Source organism: Thamnophis elegans, chromosome 5 (genome assembly GCF_009769535.1).
Source record: "Thamnophis elegans isolate rThaEle1 chromosome 5, rThaEle1.pri, whole genome shotgun sequence".
Lineage (NCBI taxonomy): Eukaryota > Metazoa > Chordata > Lepidosauria > Squamata > Colubridae > Thamnophis > Thamnophis elegans.
Window position 1 is genome coordinate 33,441,270 of NC_045545.1, and position 25,488 is coordinate 33,466,757.

At 38.8% G+C, this 25,488-nt stretch overlaps 1 protein-coding gene across 1 annotated transcript; it reads right to left on the reverse strand.

Annotated features, from left to right (window-relative positions):
* Positions 1 to 729: 729 nt before the first annotated feature.
* On the reverse strand, positions 730 to 23,553 carry PODN (podocan). The gene is made up of 11 exons (XM_032217665.1): positions 23,457 to 23,553; positions 22,066 to 22,154; positions 19,550 to 19,818; positions 17,838 to 17,931; positions 16,511 to 16,575; positions 12,885 to 12,994; positions 6,412 to 6,568; positions 5,769 to 5,884; positions 3,811 to 4,468; positions 2,633 to 2,781; positions 730 to 1,827 (listed from the first exon to the last, which is right to left on the reverse strand). Exons 3-11 carry the CDS (start codon positions 19,811 to 19,813, stop codon positions 1,677 to 1,679), a joined length of 1,764 nt encoding a protein of 587 aa, XP_032073556.1. The 5' UTR covers positions 19,814 to 19,818; positions 22,066 to 22,154; positions 23,457 to 23,553; the 3' UTR covers positions 730 to 1,676.
* Positions 23,554 to 25,488: the final 1,935 nt, after the last annotated feature.

Genomic DNA, 25,488 nt, shown 5'->3' on the forward strand with positions numbered 1-25,488 from the left:
AAAAGTAGTACAAGTAATAAGATTAGAGGAGGGTCACCCACTCCTCTGATATTAGCAGACTGTTTTGGCTGAGCTTGGCAAAGGATTAGAAAGACTTTTATAATATTTGTGTCATTTCCTCTTAAGTGCTTTGTATCTTTATGGACCATCAAGACGAATCAGACTGAGACAGATAGACAGTCCAAAGAGACATTCCATTTTGCTGAATTAGTTCCTGATGAATATGAAATCAAAATGTTATTTATTTAATCATTATCATTTATCCCACCCTAGAATGCATTTGGCAATTTGCTCACTGGTGACTTATAGCATTTTATTCATGATTTGTTGCTCCAGCAATGATATAAATCTGCAGGGAGGAAATAGTTTATTTCATTTTTATCACAATCCATATTATCAGTGTGGATTGTAATAAATTCCATTCAAAATACAATCTGCCAAGCATGAGTTCCAGGTTGCAGATAGGAATCAGACATTTGAAAGCTGACCATACTAGTAATTTGTTTAAATGTTATAATGATCTACTCAGTGACTCAGAGTGAATTTTCATGGGTACAGGTATACAGGTTTTGGTGTATTCGGGTCTTTTCCCGTGTAAGATTGAGAGTATCTTGGCAACGTTTCGACGAGGGACCTTGTCGAAACATCGCCAAGATACTCTCAATCTTACACGGGAAAAGACCCGAATACACCAAAACCTGCGTATGTATGTATGTATGTATGTATGTATTTATGTATGTGTGTGTGTGTGTGTATATATATCCATTTTACAGCTAAATCAATGGCTCTCCAGATGTCAATGAATTGCAATTTCTATTGCCTTAATTAAGGTGGCAGATGGTAAGTCATACAGTGTTTTAATTTAGCAGTATAAGGAGGTCCACTGGTTGTCTGTTTCTGAAGTTCAATCATTGATATGATTCTTTAAAAATGTTCTAAAGACTTTCAAAGGCCTTTAGACAGGGGTAGCGTTTTTCACCCTGGGGGCCCACAATGAGATAGTGATGTCCCCAAATTTTTTCAGAGGGATGAGGAATTATTTTTCTTATAACAATGGAGGAAAATTATATATATATATATATTATGCAGGACAGACAAGAGGGTGGAGTGAGATTAATTCTCTGTTACAGCCAATTTCATTTCATTGCTTGCTGCTCTTAAATGAGAACCTCCATGCTAAGACATCCTCCATTCCAATATACAGGTAATTATTCAGATTAAAAACACACACTTTGTCTTCCTATTAAGGAAATATGATATATTTGAGCCACAAAATCCAGAGCCTATCAGTGCAGAATCAGCCTGTGGTATGAGGTACCTTAAAGCCATAATGGATATTATGAGTCCCCTTCGGGGAAAAGGGCGGCATATAAATGCAATAAATTCAATTCAATTCAATATGATACTGCTGGCCAATGCAGATATATTATCCTTAGCACTTGTTCATCTGTGGTGTTATCAATTATAATGATGTAGACTTGTGAACTATATGTTTGTTTGCTAACTTAGCCATTCATGGGATGGGGCCATAAAGAGCTTTGTTTTTGTCACAGATGCGTGGGTTGAATAAATGAGATAATTTATGTGTGTCCTTAGAAAAGCGTTTAACTTAATCTTCTACCATGTGATACGCTTTGGTTAGCAAAGATTTGTTTTCAGGTAAATGCCACTTCCTGTTACTCTTCTTCCTCCATTTCCTCCTCTGAGTGATCCTCATTTCTTAAGGGGTCACTGAATTCAAAATTTCCTTCAATGTCCAGCACTTGCAGATGCTTCAGTCTTTGGAAAGTGCTCTCTTTCACAGCACTGAATGCAATCTTGTTAAACCTTGAAAGGTAAAGGAAAGAAAATGAATAGAATTACCTCCCAATCCTTTATTGCAATGTCCTTCCTTGTCCTATAAACTCTATACTAAGAGAAGGATACCACAAAGTGACTTTTTATAAAGAAAAGGGTTAGTCTGTTTCTCTCCATTTTCTGCTCACATTTCAGTTTTTGGTTTCATCTCCACCCATTCTACGTCTCTTCATTCTTACAACTGATGTCTTACAATTTCAGGAGATTTCTATATGCATAAAATTAGAAAGATCTAGATACAGGTAATTCTCAACTGATGATCACAATTGAGCCCAAAATATCAGTTGTTAAATAAATGTTTCTGAAGTGAATTTTGTCCTATTTTATGATGTTTCTTGACAGAGTTGTTAAGTGAATCACTGCAGTTGTTAAGTGAATCTGATTTCCCCATTGGTTTTGCTTGTCAGAAAGTTGAAAAGATGACCATATGATCCCACGACACTGCAACTGTCATAAATATGAGTCAGTTGCCAAGGGTTTGAATGTTGATCATGTGACCACAGAGATTTTTCACAACGCTCTGAAAAACAGACATAGGTCACTTTTTTTCAGTGAGGTTGTAACTTCAAATAGTCACCAAACGAACTGTTGTAAATTGAGGACTACCTATACTGTATCTGACAAGGATTTATAAGCACAATGAATGCACAATGTCTTGTTCATAAACAATTAGCGCACAGAATGAAACATGCTTGAAGTACAATGTAGAGTTCATACATAAAGGAAAATCTTTTTTATATTTGCGAAGCCATTAATATTTTTTCTGGCGACACACCTGAGATAAATTCCCTTGATATTGGGCGTGGAATCAAAGGCATCTTCTGGCACAATGCTGATCTTATTGCTCTGGAGATATAGATACTCTAGAGTTTCTGGTAAGCCAGATGGAATCGAAGTCAGTTGATTGGCAGCCATGTCCAGTATCTGGAAAAAGATCCACAAGAGAATAATTTAAATAATTAACAAAAGTCATTCTGATTTACTTGAAAAGAGTAAATTACTATAAATCCTACATCCTATAATTTACTCAGATCTGTATATTGTAGGTGCTAGGTTTACTCTACACACCAGTGAGATACCCACACATTACTGTAAGCATCAGTGCCCAATAGATGAACGCAAGCTCTCATCTCTTCCCATCAAATCCAATATTATTACCTTTGTCACTATATTTCTCATCTTCTCTCCTTCACAGTCACACAGACACACCATCGCTTTCGATATTCCACAATTTCATTTGTCTGTTCTGCAGTGTTATATTTAACTTCATTTCTTTCATCCTGGTCAGCTAACATATTAGCAAAGAGGAATCCCAGTTCTTTCACATATACGTTGATTGAAATACCACTATGGAAATGAGCTGAATCTGGATGCAAGGTAAGCTGTACCCTTCCCTTCCTTTGGGGTTGACATTAACTTCTGTTTTTTTGCCTTCTGCGCCGAAGCGCGCGTGAAGCAAACCGGCTGTTTAGCCGGTAGGAACCCACCCCTGGTGATTACATGACCTCTAGGCCATTAAACAGTGCGTTGCAATTAAAAACTGTTGCATTTTTTTCCTGATCAATACTGAGTCAAAGGCACTATAACAAGGACTTTAGAAATGCATAGCAGGGCATGTTAATTGCATGGTTAGAGATAGAAATGTCTTTGATTCCTTAATATTCCACCCATCTCAATATACCTGTTGTTTTTTTTTATTCCTCCTCTCCCTTTTGCTTGTCCATACTACCTACAGAACTTCAAATTCTATGATAAACTAGCATAATTTTTTTTCATATTGTGTGGTTTGCATCATTCTTTCATTTTATAATTATTCTAGCTGTGGTTTTCTCTGAACACACACTTTAATTCCGCCCCCCCCCCCCATAGATCTGCCTATTTGAAAGAGTTATATACTATTTTTAATATTGTTTATACACATCTCTAGGTCTCTAGATCTCTGTCTGTTTGTACCTTAAGACTGGTGAGATCTCTCCATGATCCACTATGAATTAAATTGTTTTTCAATTTGTTGGCGCTGAGATAAAGCTCCTGCAGCTTTGACATTCCAGAGAGTGTGCGTTTGGGAATGGAACTGATCAAATTCATTTTTAACTTGAGGCTTTGCAAATTCTTGGGGAAGCCATGAGGCATGGTGCGGAGTTTGTTGCCAGAAAGATCTAATGACTTCAGTAGCTTCAGTTTACGGAAAGACTCCCGATGAATCTGTGAGCTGGTGATCTTATTGTAGCTCAGGTTTAGTTCTTCCATAAAATAAGTAGTGGCAAAATCCTCCCTGCCAATTTCTGAAATCTGATTGTAGAGAATCATAAGAGTTTTTACTCGTCTGGGCAGCCCACTGGGGATTGTTTCCAGCAGGTTGTTATATAAATGAACAGTGTGCAATTTCTTCAGACCATGAAAAGCCAGTGGATGGATCTCTCGGGCCTTGAGTTTGTTATTGTGAAGCAGAAGATATTCCAAGTTTTTGATTTGGGTCAAGACATCATTGCCAATTGATGTTATTGCATTCTTCTCTAAGTGGAGAAGGACAATGTTTCGAGGCAAACCGGGTGGAATCTGGGAAAGATTATTGCTAGACAAATCCAGGTACTCGAGGCTTGAGAGTTTCCTGAGGGGGGAAAAAGGGAATTCCTTTTAAGTGTTTAAGCAGCCAAACACACAGTGTTAGTAGAGGGGAAACGAATAGGTTTTGCCTCTGTTCCTCATCACTGTAGCAATTAGGATAATTATACCTGCAACTATGCCAGACTTTTTTCCCCACATGTACATAAAAACTGTTGCTACTTATAACAGTTCATGATTAATAAACCCCTGTTCAAGAATCCACATGTAGTGGTTGCCCCTTTAAAGCCACACAAACAGGGAGTGGTTAAAAAAAAGGTCTAACCTGGCAGCCATGACAGTGTGATCAAAACTCCTGGGTCACACCATTATGGTGTTCAGCTTGAATTTTTTGACTGCACTTTGCAGACACTTGTATAAGCCTCCTCTTATTAGTATTTTGACCTAGGCTTCCCCCAAAACACGAAGCAGATTCCTGGTCCCAACAAAACCCCTTTTATTAAACAGATGTGAATTTCTCTCATTCACATTTAGCAAAGGCCTTGTAAACAGTCTTTCAGAGGTGAAGTTATGACCACAGGCCATATCTAGCTTGGAAAGCTGCCATGTAAATATTTTCCAAATGTAGTGCTGTGCAAGGAAACACTTGGCACAGAGTCTCTGAGATTCATGGACAGATCTTCACACTCCTGAAATGAACTAACGAACTAACAAATTGTTTCCTGCAAAAGCCCACTCCCCTTTCAGTCCTCTTTTATTTCCTATGAGAGGGGCCGTTCACCGTCCACCTGTAGCTTTACTTCCAAGTTGACCCTGATTTCTTAGCTGTTCTTTTCTTCTGGCAGCTCTGCGCATGCGCACACTGGGAACAGGCTCCAGCTGTTCCTCAGCCTCACTGCTATGTAGCTCTGAAGGCAGTTGAAAGCTGCCAGACGGCCTTGGCCCCAACTCTGCCTCTGACACAGAGCCCTCATCTGAGTCTTCCCTAGCCTCCAGGACTGGCCCATGTTCCTCCCCAACCTCCGCACTGTCTAACTCTGCTGCCAGCTCCGCTGGTAAGCTGCCATTTTAATCTCCTGAAAAACAAGATAAACATTTAACTAAGCTTGTCAAAAACTAAATCAACTCCGGTTTCCAGTTTGGTATCTTAATCAAAGGATGAGACAAAAAAGGAGTAAAAAATAGTTAATTATGTCTTATAATCAAATAAAATAAATATGGATTCCTAACCCTTTAACAGTTGGGTATGTTTAGAAGAGGAGTCCCATGGTTGTTTGGAACCATGCAAAGTAACCCAGCTGCCATTATCTACTAAATGTGCATCCATTAAAAACTAACAAACTCACCAAAAGGTTTCATTGTCCATCCCCTCATTGTTTAATTTATTGTTCTGCAAATATAATTCTCGAAGATCTGACAGCTCATTGAAAGCTCCTACAGGAATCTTCTCCAATTTGTTATTCTGTCCAGAGACAAAGGGAACAAAGTGTGAGCCTCTTCACTGAAACTTCAGTCCTCAGAGTATAAGAGGGATATTCTAAGGTGGTTGCGGTGTCAGGAAGAGGCCAGAGAAAAAGCCAAATGTGACCTTAAGCCTTAAGGCAGTGTTCCCTATTTGGGTGACCTTCGATGAACATAAGAAGACAATCTCCAGAATTTCCTGCCAGATTTCTTCTGTTCTTGAGCTTCTATAGAATATCATTCTCAGGGGTATCAGCAGGAAGGAGATCAAAATCTGACTCACCTCCAGAGATTTGATTGGCATTGTGCTGGTATAGTTTGGCTACTGGCTAGAATGCAACTTTGATATTGCCACTACTTTTTAAAGACTCTATTGGGCAGTTTTCTTTTTTAATTCTTTTATGGAGTTCTTGAGCAGACAATATGATCCATAAATGCAATAGCTAAGCAGTCAATGTATTCAATAATTCAAAAGAATAAGCTTTATAAAGGCTGAGTTTCTGACATGCAATGGAACTGATATTCTACCTTAAGGTGTAGCTTGTACAATGCCCGTGGTAGATTCTTTGGAACATATTTTAAGAAGTTGCTGGACATGATCAAGATTTCCACATTGTCAGAACCGTTGAACAAGTTTTCTGGTAGTCCGGCATCATCAAGCTTATTGTTGTGAAGGTAGACTGACCTGAAAGAAGAAAAAAGATGGTGGTTGGAGAAGAGAGGGAGACAAACAGAGACAAGTCTAAGAATCAAGCCTTTACTGCTTGATTGCTATCTCACAAAGTTTCCTGAAAATGATTTCAATTTCTCAATTTCTCAATTTCACTTTATTTGTATGCCGCCCTTTTCCCTGGGGGGACTCAGGGCGGCTCACAGTTCAAAGGGGGGGGGGGAAGGACAAACAATTTACAACATAAAGACACTACATCATTTAAGAACACAACAGTCATACAATTCGAGTGGGGTTAGATGACTCTCTTATATCAACTACTCAGTCTAGTTATGTCAGCATCTATCCACAGTCTTCCCACCAGATATAATTTGATACAACTCTTTTTTATTAAATACATTTTATTTATTTCATTTTCATTTTCATTTTCATTTTATACAATCACTTATATACTGTGCATTAAAAAAAAGAGAAAAAAAAAACCCAACATCATTCCCCCATACACCCTCTCTTCTCCCCCTCCAACTTTCATTTCACCCCTCCAGCATTCCCCTCTTCTACTTCCCTTCCCCCTCAGACATCTCCCCCTCCCTCCATCTCACCCTCCTTACATTCCCTCTCACTCCCTCTTTACTTCTCCCTCCTCTTTCCCTCTTCTCCTCGCTTTGGTGTATCCATACAATTCAGTTTGTTAAAAGAGAAAAAGAAAAAAAGAAAAAAGAAAAACAAGCCGCAGTATACAAGTGAATTCTTATTGTTCTAAGAATTGAAACTGTAATTCCACCCTCCCCCCTCCCCCCTATAATCCCCCCTCCCTAACCCCCTTACGGCTTCGCAGGTCCCATACCCGGCATAATTCTTTAACAAGCATTTGAGTATAATAAGGCCAGCTAACTTTAAAATTAAAAACATAAAATAAAAGTAAAGCCAAAAAAAAAAGAGAATAGTAAAAACTAAAAAATAAAAAATAAAACACACACACACACACAAAAAGAAAGGAGAAACAAGAAGGGTCAATAAACCCACTACGTTAACACAGCTTCCCATTATCTGTAAATCTTAAACAATGTAGCTCATTCCAAATTTCGGTTATTTTACTACTTGCAGGGTTTCAAACTGTATTAGAGCCAGGTAAGTTGATCAATTAGGATTCCCCAACTAAAAGTCTCATTGCTTTGTCTATCTATTCAGACCTTTAATTTATCTCTTTTTTATCCGAATATCCAAACCTTTCTATAAAACCATTAAACTCAAGTACTTCTTTCATTTTTCATTTCCAACACCTCCCTTTCTATCCTTACCCACCTCCACATGTAAATTTTTTACCTTCCACCCTGCCTTTATCCATATCGACATATATATTTTATCCGCATCCATTGCTCCTCCCATATTTACTCCACTTTCCTGAAGACTCTCCGACCAATCTTTCTTGACCTTATATTGAAATAGCAACTCAAACAAACATCAGCTTGCATTCTAGCCCCAGGTAGTCTAATTAAGCTTTCGCTACCCTTCCCTCTCCCACGCACCTCCCAACTCCGTTCGTCCCAGACCACAACTCAAAAAGATCGCAATCTCCGCTCTCCTCGCCTAGGAAAATAATTCATGCGCAATTTGAGTTAGAGTTCAGACAAATCTTATATACAATATGTGTCCACAATCAGCAACGCTTCTTTCAATCTCCATGTCTCATCATCGATATACAACTTTTCCATTTTATCCCAGACGGAAATCATAAAGCTTTAAGAACATCGCTAAGTCTTTATTCTTTAGTCTTCTGCCCTTCCGGAAGAGGAAAGCAACACCCTCCGCCTTGTAGCCACGTGTCTCGCTGTTTGTCTTCTCCTTCTCCTTGTCTCTCTCCAGGTCCGGATGAATCAGGAAGTCCCGCCTTCAGGGTCTCGTAGTAAAATTCTCGGGCTTCACAGACAGAATTAATGCGGTGTTTTTGGTTGCCAAATGTAACTGTAATACCAGCTGGGACTTCCCATTTGTATGGAATCTGAGAATTTCTGAGTTCTTCGGTTAAGAAAGCGTACTCTCTCCTTGTTCTTAATATTTGAGATGGTATCTCTTTAAAAACAATCAAGTCCTGTCCATCAATTCTCAACCTCTTGCTGTAAAGCCTCTGTATTATCTCATTTCTGGATTCCCTTGTGGTAAAGTATATAATTATGTCCCTCGGAAGCTGTCGCTGTTTTGCTACCCACGAATTCTGGCGGTAAATTCTTTGAATCTGCCAATCAAAGTTAAATCCCGGACTTCCCACCAAGCGGCTGAAAGCCTCAAAGAAGATCTGTTTCAAATTCTCCTGTTGGTTTTCACACAGTCCTCTAACTCTTATTGCAAAGGCAGTCTTATTATAATTTATCATGACAAGTTGTTTTTGAGCATTTTCAATTTCCTGTTGTAACGTTTGAATTTTGGATATCAAATTAAGGTTAGTTTCTTCCAAAAGTTCCAATTTGTCCTCCGTTTCAGCAATATAATCTGTCATGACTGTCATTACTCCGATCATATCCTTCTTTGCCTGAGCAATTTTAGCATCAAATTGATCATATAAATCCGATATCAGTTGATTAATTTCCTGTCTGAAATCATTAAGCGTTTTGAGAAGAAATTCTTGTGTTAACAAATCTCCCGTGGAGGGTGTAGGAGGCAAGGGTAGTGGCTTCATAGCAGTTTTTGGAGATATGTTATTAAGGAAGCGCTTCTGTTTAGATTTGGGAGCCATTCCAGAGTAAAAATAAAAGACAAGCAATCAAGCGAGCCAAAAATCAAAGTCTCTGCTCCCCTCAGTTAATCTTTTAGCAATTAGTACGGAGAAGCCTTCAGGAGGGTAGGGCTGACTAAGTACGTCACATCAAACACAAAAGCTACGAGATCGCCATCTTGTGACGCAGCTAAAAAAGAAAGGGAGCCTTTTGCGAAATTGAAGCTGGTATTTTAGATAGTAATAGAAGAAATTCCTCAGGAATGGTCCCCGCCCGGATTGACTTTTAAATAGCTTAGCTTTGTCCTGGGGGGGGGGGGGGCAATCTGCCTAGGGCTGCAAAAAAGGCAGCGCGGAAAACTGGCCGGAGTAAAGGCTCAGCTAATGTTGAACCTCTTCTCCATTCACAGCAAAAAAAAGCTATGAATTACAAAGAGATCCTAACGACTGACCTTCTCCCTGCCCCTTTCTGCCAGAAAGGGGAGATATCTATAGATCTTATAAGATATACGAACCAGAATCCTGACAGGAGCTTCGTTGAGCTCCCGACAGCGGCAGGCTCCTCCCCCCGAAGCCTCGATACAACTCTTTTAGAACTAAAGTACTCCATTTTTTTTTTGCAATGTTTCCTCATAGGGAACTTGCTATCGAATCAGTTCAGCTGTCTTTTGCTTCACTTTTTCTAGCTCTAGTCTAAGGGCCTCTCCTTATTTGTCCTAACCTTGGAACCAATATATCCTGGCAACCCTTTTCCAGGGTTGCTTTCTGTTGATACTATTTTCCTTGCATCTCTACCCAGGAGTGAGACGGCAGCCTGATATTGTCCTTAACTGTACTATAGTTGAAATAGCATTTCTCCCTTACTCCATCAAGGACACCCTCCAACTTGATAAAAACTATTTGGAGTTTTTCACCTTTGAGCCTTGATCTCATGGAGGAAAGTAAGACAATGGCTGGGAAGAGGCCATCAGTGCAAGAGTAGGGATCAATGATTAGGACAGGCCTGTCACAATGAGATAAATATTCCCTTGAAACACTCTCCAATCTGAAATTAACCTCAGCAATATATTAGAAAATTATTTTTCTATGTTGTTTTCCCCAGGATATCATCTAAGTCAGTGGTCCCCAACCCCCGGTCCGCGGACCGGTGCCGGGCCGTGGAGTACCTGGCACCGGGCCGCGCAGCGGCCGGGGGCCATGATCGCTGCAGCGGCCGGGGGCCATATTTGCAACTTTGTAGTCCTCATGAACGCGCCCTTTCTCTGCCCCCCCCGCCGCCCCAGATGTGCGGGGCTGGGGGGGGCGAGGGGAGGCCCGATCTCCCCCCCGCCCTCTTGCTCTGCTCGCCCCGGGAGGGAGGGGGCGGCGGCGGCGGCCTCGGCCCGAACTTGGGATGCTGTTGGCGGAGGCTGCCTGGGAGGCGAAACTTTGTCCGCGGACTCACCCGGCCCGCCTGCCCCGTGGAATGACAAGCGGGGGGGGCAGGAGGGGGCGGCAGCGCTGCAGTTTCCTCCCAAGGAGAAACTAAGGTTGCGGGGGGGAGGGGCGCAGCGCGGCCGTTTTGGGGGAACTTAGGGAGCTTCGCCGTTCCGAGAGGCGCTTCACGCGCAGCCCCACCTCCAGGTGGGAGATGTTTTCGCAGCCCCATCTCCAGGTGGGAGATGTTTTCCTCCGCCGAGGCGGGGAGGGGGGGCTTTACGTAAGACTCGCGGCGCAGCTCTGCCCCCCCTCCTGGAGTGTCACCTCCTCCCGCCCCTCCCCCCCGCCGCTCCGCCGAAGCGCTTTTTGCGTCAGGCCGGCGGGGCTCTCGGGGGCCCTTCGGCCGCAGCCCGCCTTCTCCCCCTCTTCCCTTCATGGAGCGCGGCGCGGAGGCCCACCCCCTCGGAAGCAGCCGGCCTCCGCCGAACTGCAGCGAGGAAAAAGGGCTGCCCGAGCGAGCGGATCGCGGGGTCGGTTCCCCCTCCCTTCCCCCGGCGGCCGAGGAGGAGGAGGCGGGGCGGCCTCGTGGGCTGTCGGCCTTGGCGTGAAGGAAGCCCCCCCCCCGCCCTGCGGAACGCGCGACCAGGATGGCCGCCTTCCCACCCGCCGGTCCGGAAGGCCAAGGGAGGCTCGTCTGACTGGTCCGCGGCGATAAAAAGGTTGGGGACCACTGATCTAAGTTATTATGAACCTTGTTTATTAGATTAAAACAAAAAGGTGAATGGGTCAAGTGCATGGGAATCAAATGTTACCATGGGGATTAAATAACAAATTCTTTCTTGACACAAAACTATTTCAGAATTTTCTGAATAGTAAAACAATAAGTTTTACTATTCACTTAACATCCTTCCAAGTGAAATATGTGGCAATGCAGATGTTTGACTGTGAAAATGACCAGACTGCATGATTTGGGACATGCAGAGGATGATGCAGAGGATAAGCTCATTGACAGACCCCAGAAAACTGAAGTTCAATCACAGGCAATAGAAGACAAGAATCCTTGTCAGCCAGTGAATGTAAGCAATGCTGAAATGGGGGTGGGGGTGGGGGATTTAACATGAGCAAGAGAATTCCCTACATTTAGAGACAGAGAGAGAGAGGATGGGCTGAGTTTTTGGATTCTGTTCAACTACAAGCATTTTAAATGCTGTACCTTTCCCATTTGTGATGGAGAAACCATTGAAGCATTTAAGCCAAACAAACGACCAATTGTGAAAACAAATGTAATTACACTTTGCAAGATTTCGGTGTTCTTGCAGGACATCTTAGAAGATATATATATCTTACATATAATGGAAGCAGTTAGCTTCCTCCCATAATTGGGACATACCAGGGGTTCAGCTGATAAGGAGGAGGACCTGTGGCTTAATGGCCAAGACGTCTGCCTAAGATGTAATATAGCACAGGTTCGAATCCCAGTAAGGGTATGGCTAGCTGATGAGAGCTAAATAGCTTGAAATAGATCTATACTAGTCTCCCTTTATTTATTTATCAGCACAAATATAACACACACACACACATATATGACACCTGATTTAATTTATTCTTCCATCCAATTTGTAGTGGCATATTTATATAGGAAACCCAAATATTGCAGCAAATCTCCAAGCTCTCCTTTCTAAGCTAATCCAATATCCACTCAGAGTCACCTGAAGCATGGGTAGCAAAGAAATTTGATAAATAAATATATAAAACATGAATAAATAAAGTGTTCCTAGAATTTCTCACCTCCCAGAGAAACAGAGTGCATGCAATTATTTATCTTTCTTCTTTGACCTGCCTTATTCTTGCTATTGAAATATGTGCTTTAATAAAAAAGCTACAAGAAAAAAAATAGCATCCCATGTGCATAATAAATCTCAGAACTAGCAACATTTTAATTAACAGGTCTGTTTTCTGAGAGATTTTCTAGTGCAGTTGCAATCTGCATGCAAGCAAGCAACATCCAGTCAAGATGCTAACATAGATTTGTTTGTTTGAATCTCTTCCTCTGAAAGAAATATATTCTTACAAATATTCATTGTATGGCTTTACATGCTGCTTCTGCTGTTGCTGTTGCTGATGATGATTCTTCTGCTGCAGAAACAGAGTCCATTAACCCCCACCCCCACCCCCATCCCGCAAAAACTCTTTTTTTACCTCAGGTTTGGTTTTTGTCCAAAAGTCAGATCATAAATTTTGGTGAGATTATTGGCGGCAAAATCCACACTGATCAAAGCCTGTGGAAGGAACTTTGGAGCCATTGTGAGCTGGAAAAGGAGAGAGAAGGCCAAAGAAGGAAATAATTGTGAGAGATATAAAGGCTTCGAGTACACTCATCCTTGAGTTTTCCTCAGAACATTAAATGGCTAATAGTTCCAGTGAGGAAAGGTATTATGACAGATACCATAAAATTGCTTCAGATCTCTCAGGATCAAGGATTTCTACCTTTCTCTCTAATACTAATAAATACCAGTGTGGAATTCATTTAAGCTTTCACTTGGAAAGCCATGCTTATTGGACTCAACAGATATATAGGAAGCACAGATTGGAAAAACAAATATATTTTGCACAGTTTGTATGTCCTTCCAGAAATAGTTGAGTCTTCTTTCTTGGGCAAGTCCCAACAAAACCAAGAGCTTGGGAACAAATCCTCCTAAACATTAATTCCACAATCCCCAGCAGAATGCAATATAAATAGGCCATTTTTTTTATTTATTTTTTAGAAGACTGTTTTTCTGGTTACCTTTGAGAACCACTGAGGTACTTTTGACTCTGTTGTAACCCTGTGGAGATGTAATGGGGAAACTATGCTGACTATTTAACATTTATTTTGGGCACATTGTGCACTGGACATTGGATGGGGGGACAAACTGATAAAAGAAATGCATTACATATACAGAATGGCCTTCTGGTATTATTTTGCTTGGCAAAATCTATTTTTTTTAAAAAAGAAAGAAAAAAACGTTCCTGTAATATGGTTTTGTTGCAAGATTGCCAAGGTCAGCTGGCTGGTTTTAATTGATATTTAATTGATAACCATTTACATAGTATTTCATGGGGAAATATTACTTAATTAATTTCAAAATACACCCAACAATTACCGCAGATTGAAGGAGTGTGATAATTGATGGAAATAAAATTAGGAAATGGAAAGAGTGTGTGTGTGTGTGAGAGAGAGAGAGAGAGGGAGGGAGGGAGGGAGGGAGGGAGGGAGAGAGAGGTAGGTAGGTAGGTTTAGAATTCTGTTTGGGAGAATTTCACCCACCAACATTTTGCTGCCAGCTCTACCTCAATCAGAGAATCCCGTACCTGGAGAGGCATCAATTTTGGAATCCAAATTAATTGGTTTTACTTGTTAATAGTTTTTTTTCCTATGTAGTAGATAAATGTCAGGCCAAATGGCTTAGTCATCAGTGTTCGCAAGATGGAAGAAATATTATTTTTGAAATATATTTATCAGTATTCAACTAGGGGAAACATTTTATGTTTGTTTTTTTATTTTTATTTTTATGCACATTTTTTGCGTAGTCTTGGGTTTTGCTTTTGTATTTTGCATTTTAATGTTTTTAATAAAAATTAAGAAAAATATACAAACTGGAGGGGAGCACTACAATCAAGTCATGTGGACTGAGAGGTTCATTCCACATTATCATCCAAGTTATTCATGAAAATTTTGAAAAGTACTACCGGTACTTGTAAATATCCCTATTCACCACTGCTACATTTTCTTTGATATGTCTAAAATTCCTGATGTAGCTTTTTAACTTTAATCTAAATGTTTTTATTTTACTGTGACACCCATTGTTAGAAAGCCTCATATGTGGTTTTATAATCAAGACTAGGCATGTAATGATTCACTGGGGAGGGCAATAACTTCAACCTTTTCCTATTGTTCTGCTGGAGATGGTTCAGCTAAAACCTGAAAATATATTTCAGTCTTTTAGTCCTGAATATGTAAAGCCATATTTTTTGTGGGTCTTTGACATTTCATCAAATACTTTTTAAAGCAGGTTTGCTTTTATTATTTGGATGCAGTTTTCTTTTGCAGCACCAACGGCACCAGGAAAAACCAATGATAGCTATTCTATCTCATAGGGAAAAAAATTGGACACAAAAGTTCTGGAATATTAGTCATAGCCTGGCTTGGATTTAGCTTTTATGAAGCCCTCTTCACTGCCAAAAGTGTTACATGGAAAATTGTTGTAAATGAAGAAAAGGACACGATGTTACTGGATAAGCAGTTTGGTACAGCAACTCAACAATAACAGTGCACATTATCTGGAAAAAAAACCTGAGTTGCTGAACTGTCTCTTTATATGACAATGGCTATCCAAATTCTTAATTATTAGCTAACAGCAAATACTATAGAACAGTGGGGTTTCCAAAGAGTTATGGAGACTCATAAATGAACTCCAAAATTAAGAATGTCCCCTTCACTTATCACTGAGTTATTTACTGACCAAGCTAGTATATAAATCAATTAAATAACATTAACAAATAAAACAAAACTCTTGGGCTAGAGTAAGGAGGTTTGGCCAATGCAGAGCTCTAATGGAGACTGGTAGGAAATTAGCTAGTGAGGAACAAAGAAAATGTTTAGTATATATTTATTAAGTGAGTAATAACACAAAAACTTAGTGCTAATGATAGAAAATTATAGAATATTAGAAATAGAATAATCATATTTTAGGCCCTGAGCTTTCAATGTGATGCTTGTTTTTCCACATTATTGTAATTAAATATTTTCTCTTCATAGAGCAGTTTTGTGGAGGTAACACTAGCCGTATGCTGATCTAAGATCAAATCATATGATTCAAATATCTGTGTGTATATAACTTCATTTCTCATAAGGCAAACAAGTTTTCAAATAAGGCAACAGTTTTTTCCCCTCTCTTGAAATTCCCAAGAGAGAATTGTGGCTCCTTTTTACTGGATGCTTTGAGCAGAGGCTGAACAGCTATCTGCTGGAAATGCTTTTAATCAGATTCTTGCACTCAGGAAGGGGTTGGATTTAAATGTCTAAATGGATCTGTTGATTATTTCTATGATGCTATCAAATTAATGGAATATTTTGTGGTCAAGGAACTTGGCAATACAAGCTATCTTCCAAAATTGCAACAATTGTTAGGTGATTATTTGAATCCATTTAAATAATGATCTAACCCATTCTCTAATTTTGTAATGTTCTAATTCAAATTTGTATATAACCAATCAATGAAGATCCTCAAAAACAGGAGGAACAATATTAAATACAATGACTTGCCCTCTGAAAGATAATATAAATTTCATCTTAATGTCACATACAGTACATTTAAAGTAAAGATTTTAATAGGAGAAAGAAAATATTTGCCTTTTATCATATCCTCATGAGTTTAGAGAACTATTTGAAGAAAAATCTGCAACTAATATGGTTCCTATAAGGAAAGCTACATACATTTTTACTGATAATATATAAAATCATGGCTATGTTTGTGTTTGTTCTTTTATGTATAGGTAAATGTATATTTATCATTATGCAAAAGTGTGTCACATAATCCCTTCAATTTCTTTATATTATTAATAATTTTCATAGTATTATGTTGCCACTATTGACTAGCTCTCATCTAATATTGTGGTAGTTTCCCTTAATTCCTCAAACTTCAAACCCACAAAGTTTTACCTGCCGTGGTATTATATTCCAGTTTACTTTCTTTTATTCTAACTGGGGAATATGGGAGTCACAGGGCTACATGTTGGAGGACACCAAATTGGGAGAAATAGCAACTCTTGAAACATTTGCTAACCTGGTTATTTGCAAGGTACAGGTAATTCAAATTCTCCAGCTGGTCAAATGTATTCTCTGGAAGCCCTTAAAAGAATATGGATACAATATTTTGACAATTAGTATCTCACTGGTTGTAACCACTGCAAGTTTTACCTCATAAAATATTTTATATGTGTTATAATATAGGTTGCTGCTGGTGTTATTTTAAAACTCCCCAAAACACAGATTCACATTTTTAAAAAGGTGATTTTAATTATATACTTTGGGATCATCCAAGCAGATACTCCTGGTACCTTGACTATTTTGAACAGCAAATTCCTGTGTTAATTGATATTAGTGAGTTGTGTAGAAGTTTAGAGTATTATCCTGATTAGGATAATGGTAACCACAGTCCTAGTCCTTACTTATCAACTATTTGTTCAGCAAATGTTCAAACTTACAGCAACAGTGAAAATAGAGATTTGTGACTGGTCCTTGAAATTGTGGCCATTGCAGCGTCCCCATAGTTAAGGGATTGCAATCTAAATGCTTGGCAGATGGTGTGCCATTATGACAATTGCAGCATCATGTGGACATATTATTGGCATTTGCAACCTTCATAACAAGCAATTAAAGTCAATGGGGAAGCCAGCAGGATTTCACAAGTCATGGTCATGTGACATTATGTTTGATGACTCACAGTTATTTACTTAATAACTGCAGCCTGAAGAGATGGAATAAGCTTAAGTAGTTACATAACATCACACTTAACAACCGTACTGCTTAGCAATAGTGTTCCTTGACCTGGTCCCTATTGTGGTTAATAAGTGAAGCCTACATGTATAGCCAAATGGTTCAAATAGTATAGTTTGTTACAGAATAGGAACAGAGGATTATCAATCATTTAAAGGCAATCAAGATTAAAGATAAAAATCCCTGAGAGGAATTTTTGAAGTTCTCTGCCTCACAATTAGGTACATTAGAGCAGAAGACTGAGAATGTTAGATAGATACTATCTTCCCAATGCTGATGAAATATTTTTTATTTAAAGCACAACATTTTCTTCCATTTTTGCATCTATACAGACATGATTACTTTGCTAATTTTGTGCCAAGAGTGGTTGTTGTTTTTTTTCTCTTTCAACCTCCCCCTCCCTTTTTCTGAACACAAATAAGTCCTTAAGATTTAGAAAATGCATCCATTAAACTGATAGTTCAGACTACAGTAAAGCTCCTCAGGAACATAATCATTTGCGGAGGGTGGGGGGAACAGGGGCAGAATATGAAATATGATCATTTTTTCCCTGTAATATTATCTTTGCTGGCTATTATATTTACTTTTAAGCTGTTTTGGATTTTCCAGCTTACCTTTGGATGTGAGTCTGTTGTTTTGTAAATTCAATGTTTCTAGCCAGGGGAGACGTTCAAGCTGTTCTGGAATGATTGTTTCTATCTGGTTGTTCTAAAAGAAAAGATGCATTAAAAATAAAAGTGATTAGCCAAAAGCATTTGATCCCTAGTTAACTTCATTGCATAAGTTTTCTTTTGAAACAACAGGATCACCTGACTGGCAAAGAAACCACTCTTGAATGTGGTTATGCAGTAATACAAGTAGTCTTCAACTTATAATTCTTTTAGTGACTGTTCAAAGTTACAACGGCACTGAAAAAAGTGACTTACGACCAGTTTTCACATTTACGATCGTTGCAGCATCTTCATAGTCACATGATCAAAATTTTGTTACTTGGCAACTGGGATGTATTTATGACAGTTGCAATGTCTTGGGATCTGTGATCACTATTTGTGACCCTCCCAGCCAACTTCTGACAAGCAAAGTCAATAAGTGGGAGAAGTCAGAGTCACTTAATAACTCCAATTCACTTAACAATTGCAGTGATTAGCTTAACAAATGTGGCAGAAAGCATCATAAAATGGGGCAAAACTCTTAACAACTGCTTTGCTTAACAATGGAAATTTTTAGTTCATTGTGGAGGGCATTTGTTCAATTTTGGTTGTGTCTACAGTAGGCCTATTAAAATAGGGTCAGGACTGAAAGAATTCCTCTGAATCCACTCAAAAGCTTAGACATAGCCATTAATTATGTTGATATTGTTGTTATTCCTAGTGATTTGCAGCACTTTGGATAGGAAGGTTAGAAAAATGCTCTGGAATATGTGGGGGTGAAACACAGCATCAATCTGCAGTTCCCTAACTCTGAAATTTTTCCCAGGATTGGGCAAGTGTTCTTCCACTCCAGCTTTTTGTGTAAATGCTATGAAAACAACAAATATCTAAGATCAAAGTGTACTTTGCTAGATAAATAGATTTTACAGGTAGTCCTTGACTTATGACCACAATAGAGCCCAAGATTATGTTGCTAAGAGAAACATTTGTTAAGGAGTTTGCCCCATTCTACAACTTTTCTTCCCACAGTTGTTAAGTGAATCACTATTGTTGTTAAATTAGTCAAACTGCTGTTAAGTGAATCTGGCTTCCCCATTGACTTTGCTTGTCAAAAGGTTGCAAAAGGTAATCCCATGACCCTGGGACACTGCAATGGTCATAAATATGAGTTAATTGCTAAGCATCTGAATTTTGATCATATGACCATGGGCATGCTACAACGTTTGTAAGTGTGAAAACTAGTCATAAGTTGCTTTTTTCACTGCTGTTGTAACTGAGAATGGTCACTAAACAAACTGTTGTAAATCAAGGACTTACAGTAATTACAACTAGTCCTCTTTATCCACTGCCTCATTAAGCGACCAATCCCAGTTATCGACAGTGATGGAAAAGTAACTTTGCAATCAATCCTTGCATTTATGACCTTTGGAAGATAAAGCAAACAAAAGCTGAAATAAGATCATAAAAATATCACAATTTCCATTAACGACTGAATTGTTGGTCCCAGTTGTGGTCATTAAACAAGGACTACCTCTAATGAATTCATGAGTGACCCAATAATCGGTTTTTAAAAGTCAGTTACAAGTTTTGCAGTGAACAACTATTACAAAGTAATTAAGGGACAAAGGGGCTTGCCTTATCCAAGAGTTGTCAGTCCTTGTTTAGTGTTCCTATACCTGTAAAGAAAGGTGGCTTGTCATTTCTGGGACACCCATGGGGAATTCTTTCAGTGAAAATCCACCACAATCCACAATTCCTTCTGAGGTGCATGTGCATTTTTTCGGACAATCTGGAGCCCAGGAAGTATCTTGATGATTGAGCAGCTCAGGAGAATGTTCTGGGAACTCGTTACTGTCTTCGTTGTTCTGGCCTTGAATCCTGCTGGAGTTAAGTACCAATAGCCACAGCACAGGAAACAGGAATAGGAACTTCAGGTACATTTCCACTGAAAGCAAGGAAATATTACAGTGTATTGGGGATTGCTGCTAGCTATTTTTCATAAATAGACACAGTCTTCTTTAATGGCAAAACATAACACACACAAAAAACAGAAAACCAAGTGGGCAAACCTTATTTACTCTCAGGGTTCTGTAAGGGGACTACAAAATCTGCCAATCAAATTTAGAACTTGACCTTTTCAAAATAGAAAAAAGAATATCTATCTTGTGGGCACCAATAAGCCTTTGTAAAGCTCCTTTATGCTCTTTTGGCTCCTATTCCTAAACCCTTGATTTATTTCTTTTAGATTATTTTAATTTTTTAAAACTATAAAGATGGCATCCTACAAAAGGAGGAATCAGCTATATATATATCTTCATAGGTATTCTTAGAAAAATGATGGTAGGTTGCTATATCTAGAGTTTGCTTGGAAGTGGCACATCATCCCTAAAAAATAATAGACTGATTATGGATCCATGGAACAATTTGACCAGGATATCAGCTGATACATGGTGTTTTGTGATTAATAACGATTAACATAGCAGCCATTGTATGATAAGTATTCACAACATAACCTAAACTTTTCAAATATGTCCATCAGCCCCGAAATCCTACTTCTGAAAGTATTGTAACAGAGGACCAATCGTTATTATCTTAGTATTTGTGTATACCAAGAAAAAAAACCTGCTGATTATTTTTTTCTTAATCTTACAGTACAAAGCTACAGTGGTTCATAACCAAATCTGTCAAGTCTTTCTTACCTGATATGCTTTTAATAATCACTACTGAAGATTTTTAAATTTAATTAATAATTAATTCTCTGCCTGTCTCTCGGGAACTGTTCCCATTTTAACAACACTCCTGTGAGGTAGGGTAGCTAAGAGAGTAATTGTCCCAAAGTTACCAATGAGTTTTGAAAGAGGAGGGTGGACTTGAACTTGGTCTCCCTAGTGTCAGTCCATCTCCAAGCCCCTAACATTTTCACCATTCTAATTACACTAGGGCAGCCATTTTTCAAGTGGGAAAGCATTCAAATGGGAAAGCATTCAATCACTACCACTGTGGCAACCAAAATGCCTATAATGGCATTATACTCACAACCCATTGTTTTTCTTATTTCATTCTAAAAGATAAAGGTTTGTCAGTCTTTTCCAACTTTAGGGCACAGTACTCATCTCTGTTTCATCACAGTACTCATCACTGGAGCCAGTGTTGTCCGAAGACAATTTCCATGGTCATGTAGCCAGCATGGCTAGACACCAAAGGCACATGGAATGTTGTTACCTTCCCACCGAGTTGGTACCTATTAATCTACTTTCATTTGCATGCTTTGAACTTTCAATCTGGGGCAAAGTAAAGGGAGCTTATTTATCTCATTGTATTTTGCTTGGGTGTACAACCCGGTCCGGACTGTCAGCTCTCCAGCTGACAAGCTCAACTTCTTTAACCCTGAACCATGGGGCTCCTACTTTCATTCTAAGTGACTAGAATAGCTGCTCTCTAGGGCAACTACTTTAGTTTCAGATAGAGTTGCATTCAGCCTTTTTATTCTTTCCCAATGTGGAAGTTGTCATTGTTTATGTGTGCCATTTCAACAATAGTTATTTTAGAATATTGAATTATTGGACTTAGGAATGTTGATTCATGAATTCTGGGAGTTGAGACCACAGGTCATAAAGGGCCATAATTGGCCCCTTGATCTATATCAATATCCTATACTTAATAGTATTATTATGCACCTTATGTATACCAAATGTGTATATTGCCTACATACGTATTCATAGTAACCTTATAGAGCAGATTTTTCACTCCCAAGACTTAAGATCCAACAACTTGTTATATTAATAAAATAATTGTTTGGCTCCTCTCCATTTTGTTGGTAATTTCTTTGGAGATGTTTTCTACCACACCTCTTCTTTAACTTGACATTTTTCCCAGTGTTTAATTTTTCAGAGTATGACTACTAAAAACATACCAAAGTGACAATTTTTCAAAAACAAAATGAACCATTTAATTTATTATGTTGAAAGCCAGTCGGCAGGCTTAGATCTTTTTCTAACTGCCCTGTTGTAGGGCTTCCCACCCCTCTGAGTAGGCAAAAAAACTAAATTACCATGATATTTGCTCTCCCCCTTGTTAATATCTAGTCTGCCTCTGTTGCCTGTTTTCAATCACTGCAGTCCCCTGACTTCCTTCCAAAGTAAGAACTTAACTTAATAACTTAACATAAAATGACTTAACAAATAGTACACACCTTGAGGTTGCTCTTGGATGAAGTCAGAATGTAGGAGAAAGTCTTACCCAACACTGGTTTAGCTAAGGATAACTGAAGTTTCCCTCGGGCTGGGGAAAAGATAAAAACCATCTCATGACAGAAAAATAAACATTAAAAATAATAGTTCCAAAGGGCATGCTTGCAAATGAGCAAGTTCCAAAGTTCATAAATGTGTAATATTCCGTTTGAAACAGAATATTATTGCCTCAAACCATACAAGTCTTTTAATATTTAAGTTTATGTTCCACATTAGTGAGTTTTTCCAGAGACCTCCATAGGGTTTAATTCTAACTTCAGCGTCAGAAATGGATCCAAGCTATTTGTTGTCCACACTCCAATTTCAATCATCAGATCTTAAATGACTTCCATTATCAATAAAAATTTCTGGCATATTATACATCTTACTTAAAGGATGACAAATAAGTTTGTTTTTCTTTGATCTCTGTCTCTCAAATATGCATACACAAACACACACACACATCTTACACATGCACATATATACAGTCTGTATAAAGAACAAATACATATGAATACACATCCTAAATACACACATGCACGCGCGCACACACACACACATCGATATAAATGGATGAAGTATTGAAATGAAAAGTCACATGATAAGTTAACTAGATTTTTAAAAACATAACAAAATAAGAGCTGCTTGTTTAAGAGTATGTCTCTAGGCTTGCTCGCAAGGAGCACAACCCCTATGCTTTTGGCATCAATCTTTCCCTCTTCTGAAGCAACAGCAGCTCAGATACCCCTGGGACATGTTTAGGATACAGAAACATCTGCTAGGTTTCACCAAGCAGGTAATAGTATCAGGCAAGTTATTCCAATTCCTGTTTTAGTTCAAAAAAAATCTTGAGATGATTTGCTTTTCAAAAACCTCAGTTTATATAAAGTGCCTTGTTCAAAGCTTGTTTTCACTTCAAACCTCTGCCAAGACCTCACCAAGGATTGGCTAAGATCCTGTGACTCTACCAAGCACAGTATAAAGTTACTAAATTTGACGGGTACAACTTTTTTTTTCAGTATCTAAAACAGAACTTCCACCAATCAAATCACAGAATCTCTGTATCACTGTCGCTAGGATCGATGTCTCTAGAGTGCTTGGGTATGCAAGGAATTGTTTGAAAGTGATCTCCTGGTGGTGGGGGAAGCAATTGGACATGCACAGAAAATTAAAAGTCAATGATTTTGGTAGCTTCAGGCCTCTGCTTTGCCCCATATTGTTTCCTGTATCCCTTGCTCAGCATTATTAGGTTATGCAGCTTTTGGTGTTCAGAATGATTTCCCAAAGATCCCCTGACATTTACTATCTACAACAACGAGGCAACTAAAAAGTTAAAGTTCAGAAATAAACTCACCTTAACTTTGTGGATAGTGATGGAAGTGTCTGGGGGAAAAAATGTCTCTCTGATCCCCCCCCACCAAAGGCTCCGTTTGCTCATGCCATGGCAATTATACACACCCAGAGCCGAACACTTTCCCCCTTTCCCGAATCAGAGGCTTTCCAGATGTGATCAGCACAACTAGAAAGGAAGGGGGGGAGAGAGGGGGGAGGGGGGAAAGCAACATCTCCACCAAAGAGAATTTCCTGTCCTTTTCTATGCTGGAAAGAATTTTCCAAAGTCACCATATGGGAAAATGTAAGTGAACAGGCTGAAGAATGTGGGAGATAAAATATGAGAGAAATTCGTAGCTGTAATATGAATTCAGTGGCTTGCACACTCCCATTTTTATCAGCAGAAGCTGTGGGAATAATAAGCAAAGTGCAAGAGAGAGCAGCCAATTTATCCTAGGCAGCCTAAAAAGTGAAGAAAATAATTCTTAAAGCTTTGCCTTTTCCTAATAGCATTGCCATTTGAATATTTTCTGATTTCTACTTCTCAAGCTTGATACCCACTGTCACCAATTACTTTGTATATGGATATGCTTTTTGAATGTAAGCAGGGGAATATATCATTTATCCCAATAATTTTTATCATTGCTTCAGGTTTTCCACTCCATTTGATATTCTCCTGAGTGGCAGGTTCATTTATTTCACATGTATGTGGGATATAAACAAAGAGCACCCTGTCTTATTCACCCCTTTTTTCAAGCAAGAACTCAATTTCTTCATGGAACTGAGGCAGTTACTGTCATTTCAAACACTTCCAGATGAAGTGCAAGGGAAGAGTGAAACAATTCCTTTAAAACCAGCTTTAAAACAAGACAACAACAAACAAATGTTCTTAGATTGATACCTGTGGGAACTACAGTATGCAAATTCTTACCTCAGATACTAAGCCTGGGATTCTGCAACTGTTCTTTCTGAAATCCACTGTGTTTATTTCATTGTGTTTAAATTTCTGTTATTTCATCTCCATCACCACTTCTGGATTTTGGTTTACTGTCACTGGATTGGAGATACATGATTCCCAAAAGGCAGGAACAAAATGAATGCTTACCTCAAATGTATTGACTGTGTTATGCAAAGCTACTCAGTATGGAAGTATCTTGCACTTTTCTACTCTGTATGTCTACAGGCTAGAATCCATGATCATACATGCAACATAGATTTCAGAAAGCAGAATAAATGGGATAAATTTCATCAAAATATGAAACCTTAACCAGTAGCCTTTTTCCAGCACCTAAGATCCCCAAACACACACTTTATTTCTCAGGTTATTATTTGTTTCTGTGTTCATTGCTGGTAGTTCCAAAAAACCTGTGTTGTTATAACTTATTTCGGCCCACCAGGCATTCAAAGTGTGTATTGTCCCAAAGGTGCTTTTTCAAAAGGCAACTAGACTTTGTTTTTGAAAAACAAAGTCCAGTTGCCTTTTGAAAAAAAACACCTTTGGGACACCCATGATCTGGATGCTTGAGAATCTCCATAAACAAAGTTACTGTATTTTCAAAAGCAACTTATGGAAAAGAAAGAGAAAAAAAGCATTTTTAGGCATTATTTTAGAACAAAGAGAACTTGAAAGCTTACACACCCCTTTTGTCTACTGAAACTAGTCATAATATGGATGTTATCTAATGATGGGTTTTGGGTTTTTTCCAATGAATCAACAAAGCTATCGGGTTTTTTTTTTTAATCACCTTAAAATTCTATTTTGAATTTAAATTTGAGAATGACAGGAAAAATGGGCTGACTTGTACCACACAAAATATGTTGTCAGTCTTTTTACATGGCAACTTCCAGATAGGATGCTAGCTGGGAATTATGAGAGCTGAAATCACATACTTCTAAAAAACTTGAGCACAGTGGCTTGGAGTGTGTGTGAAAAGATAAGGGAAGAATAACAAGATGAACCTGAGTTTTATTTTGCTATCTTTGAGGAACCATAGAAAAAAGAAAAGGAGACAGTGAGGAAGTCTTAAGATTATCTTAAATTATGGGGGAAAATT

What these genes read in the sequence shown, in the direction of transcription:
- PODN (XM_032217665.1), bottom strand. Translation starts at nt 19,813, where the DNA reads ATGTACCTGAAGTTCCTATTCCTGTTTCCTGTGCTGTGGCTATTGGTA. An exon ending in ATGGACAATGAAACCTTTTG is followed by an intron (nt 4,469 to 5,768) that starts GTGAGTTTGTTA and finishes TTCCCCCCTCAG; the next exon opens with GAAACTCTCAAGCCTCGAGT. An exon ending in ATCAAGGGAATTTATCTCAG is followed by an intron (nt 1,828 to 2,632) that starts GTGTGTCGCCAG and finishes TTACCTTTCAAG; the next exon opens with GTTTAACAAGATTGCATTCA.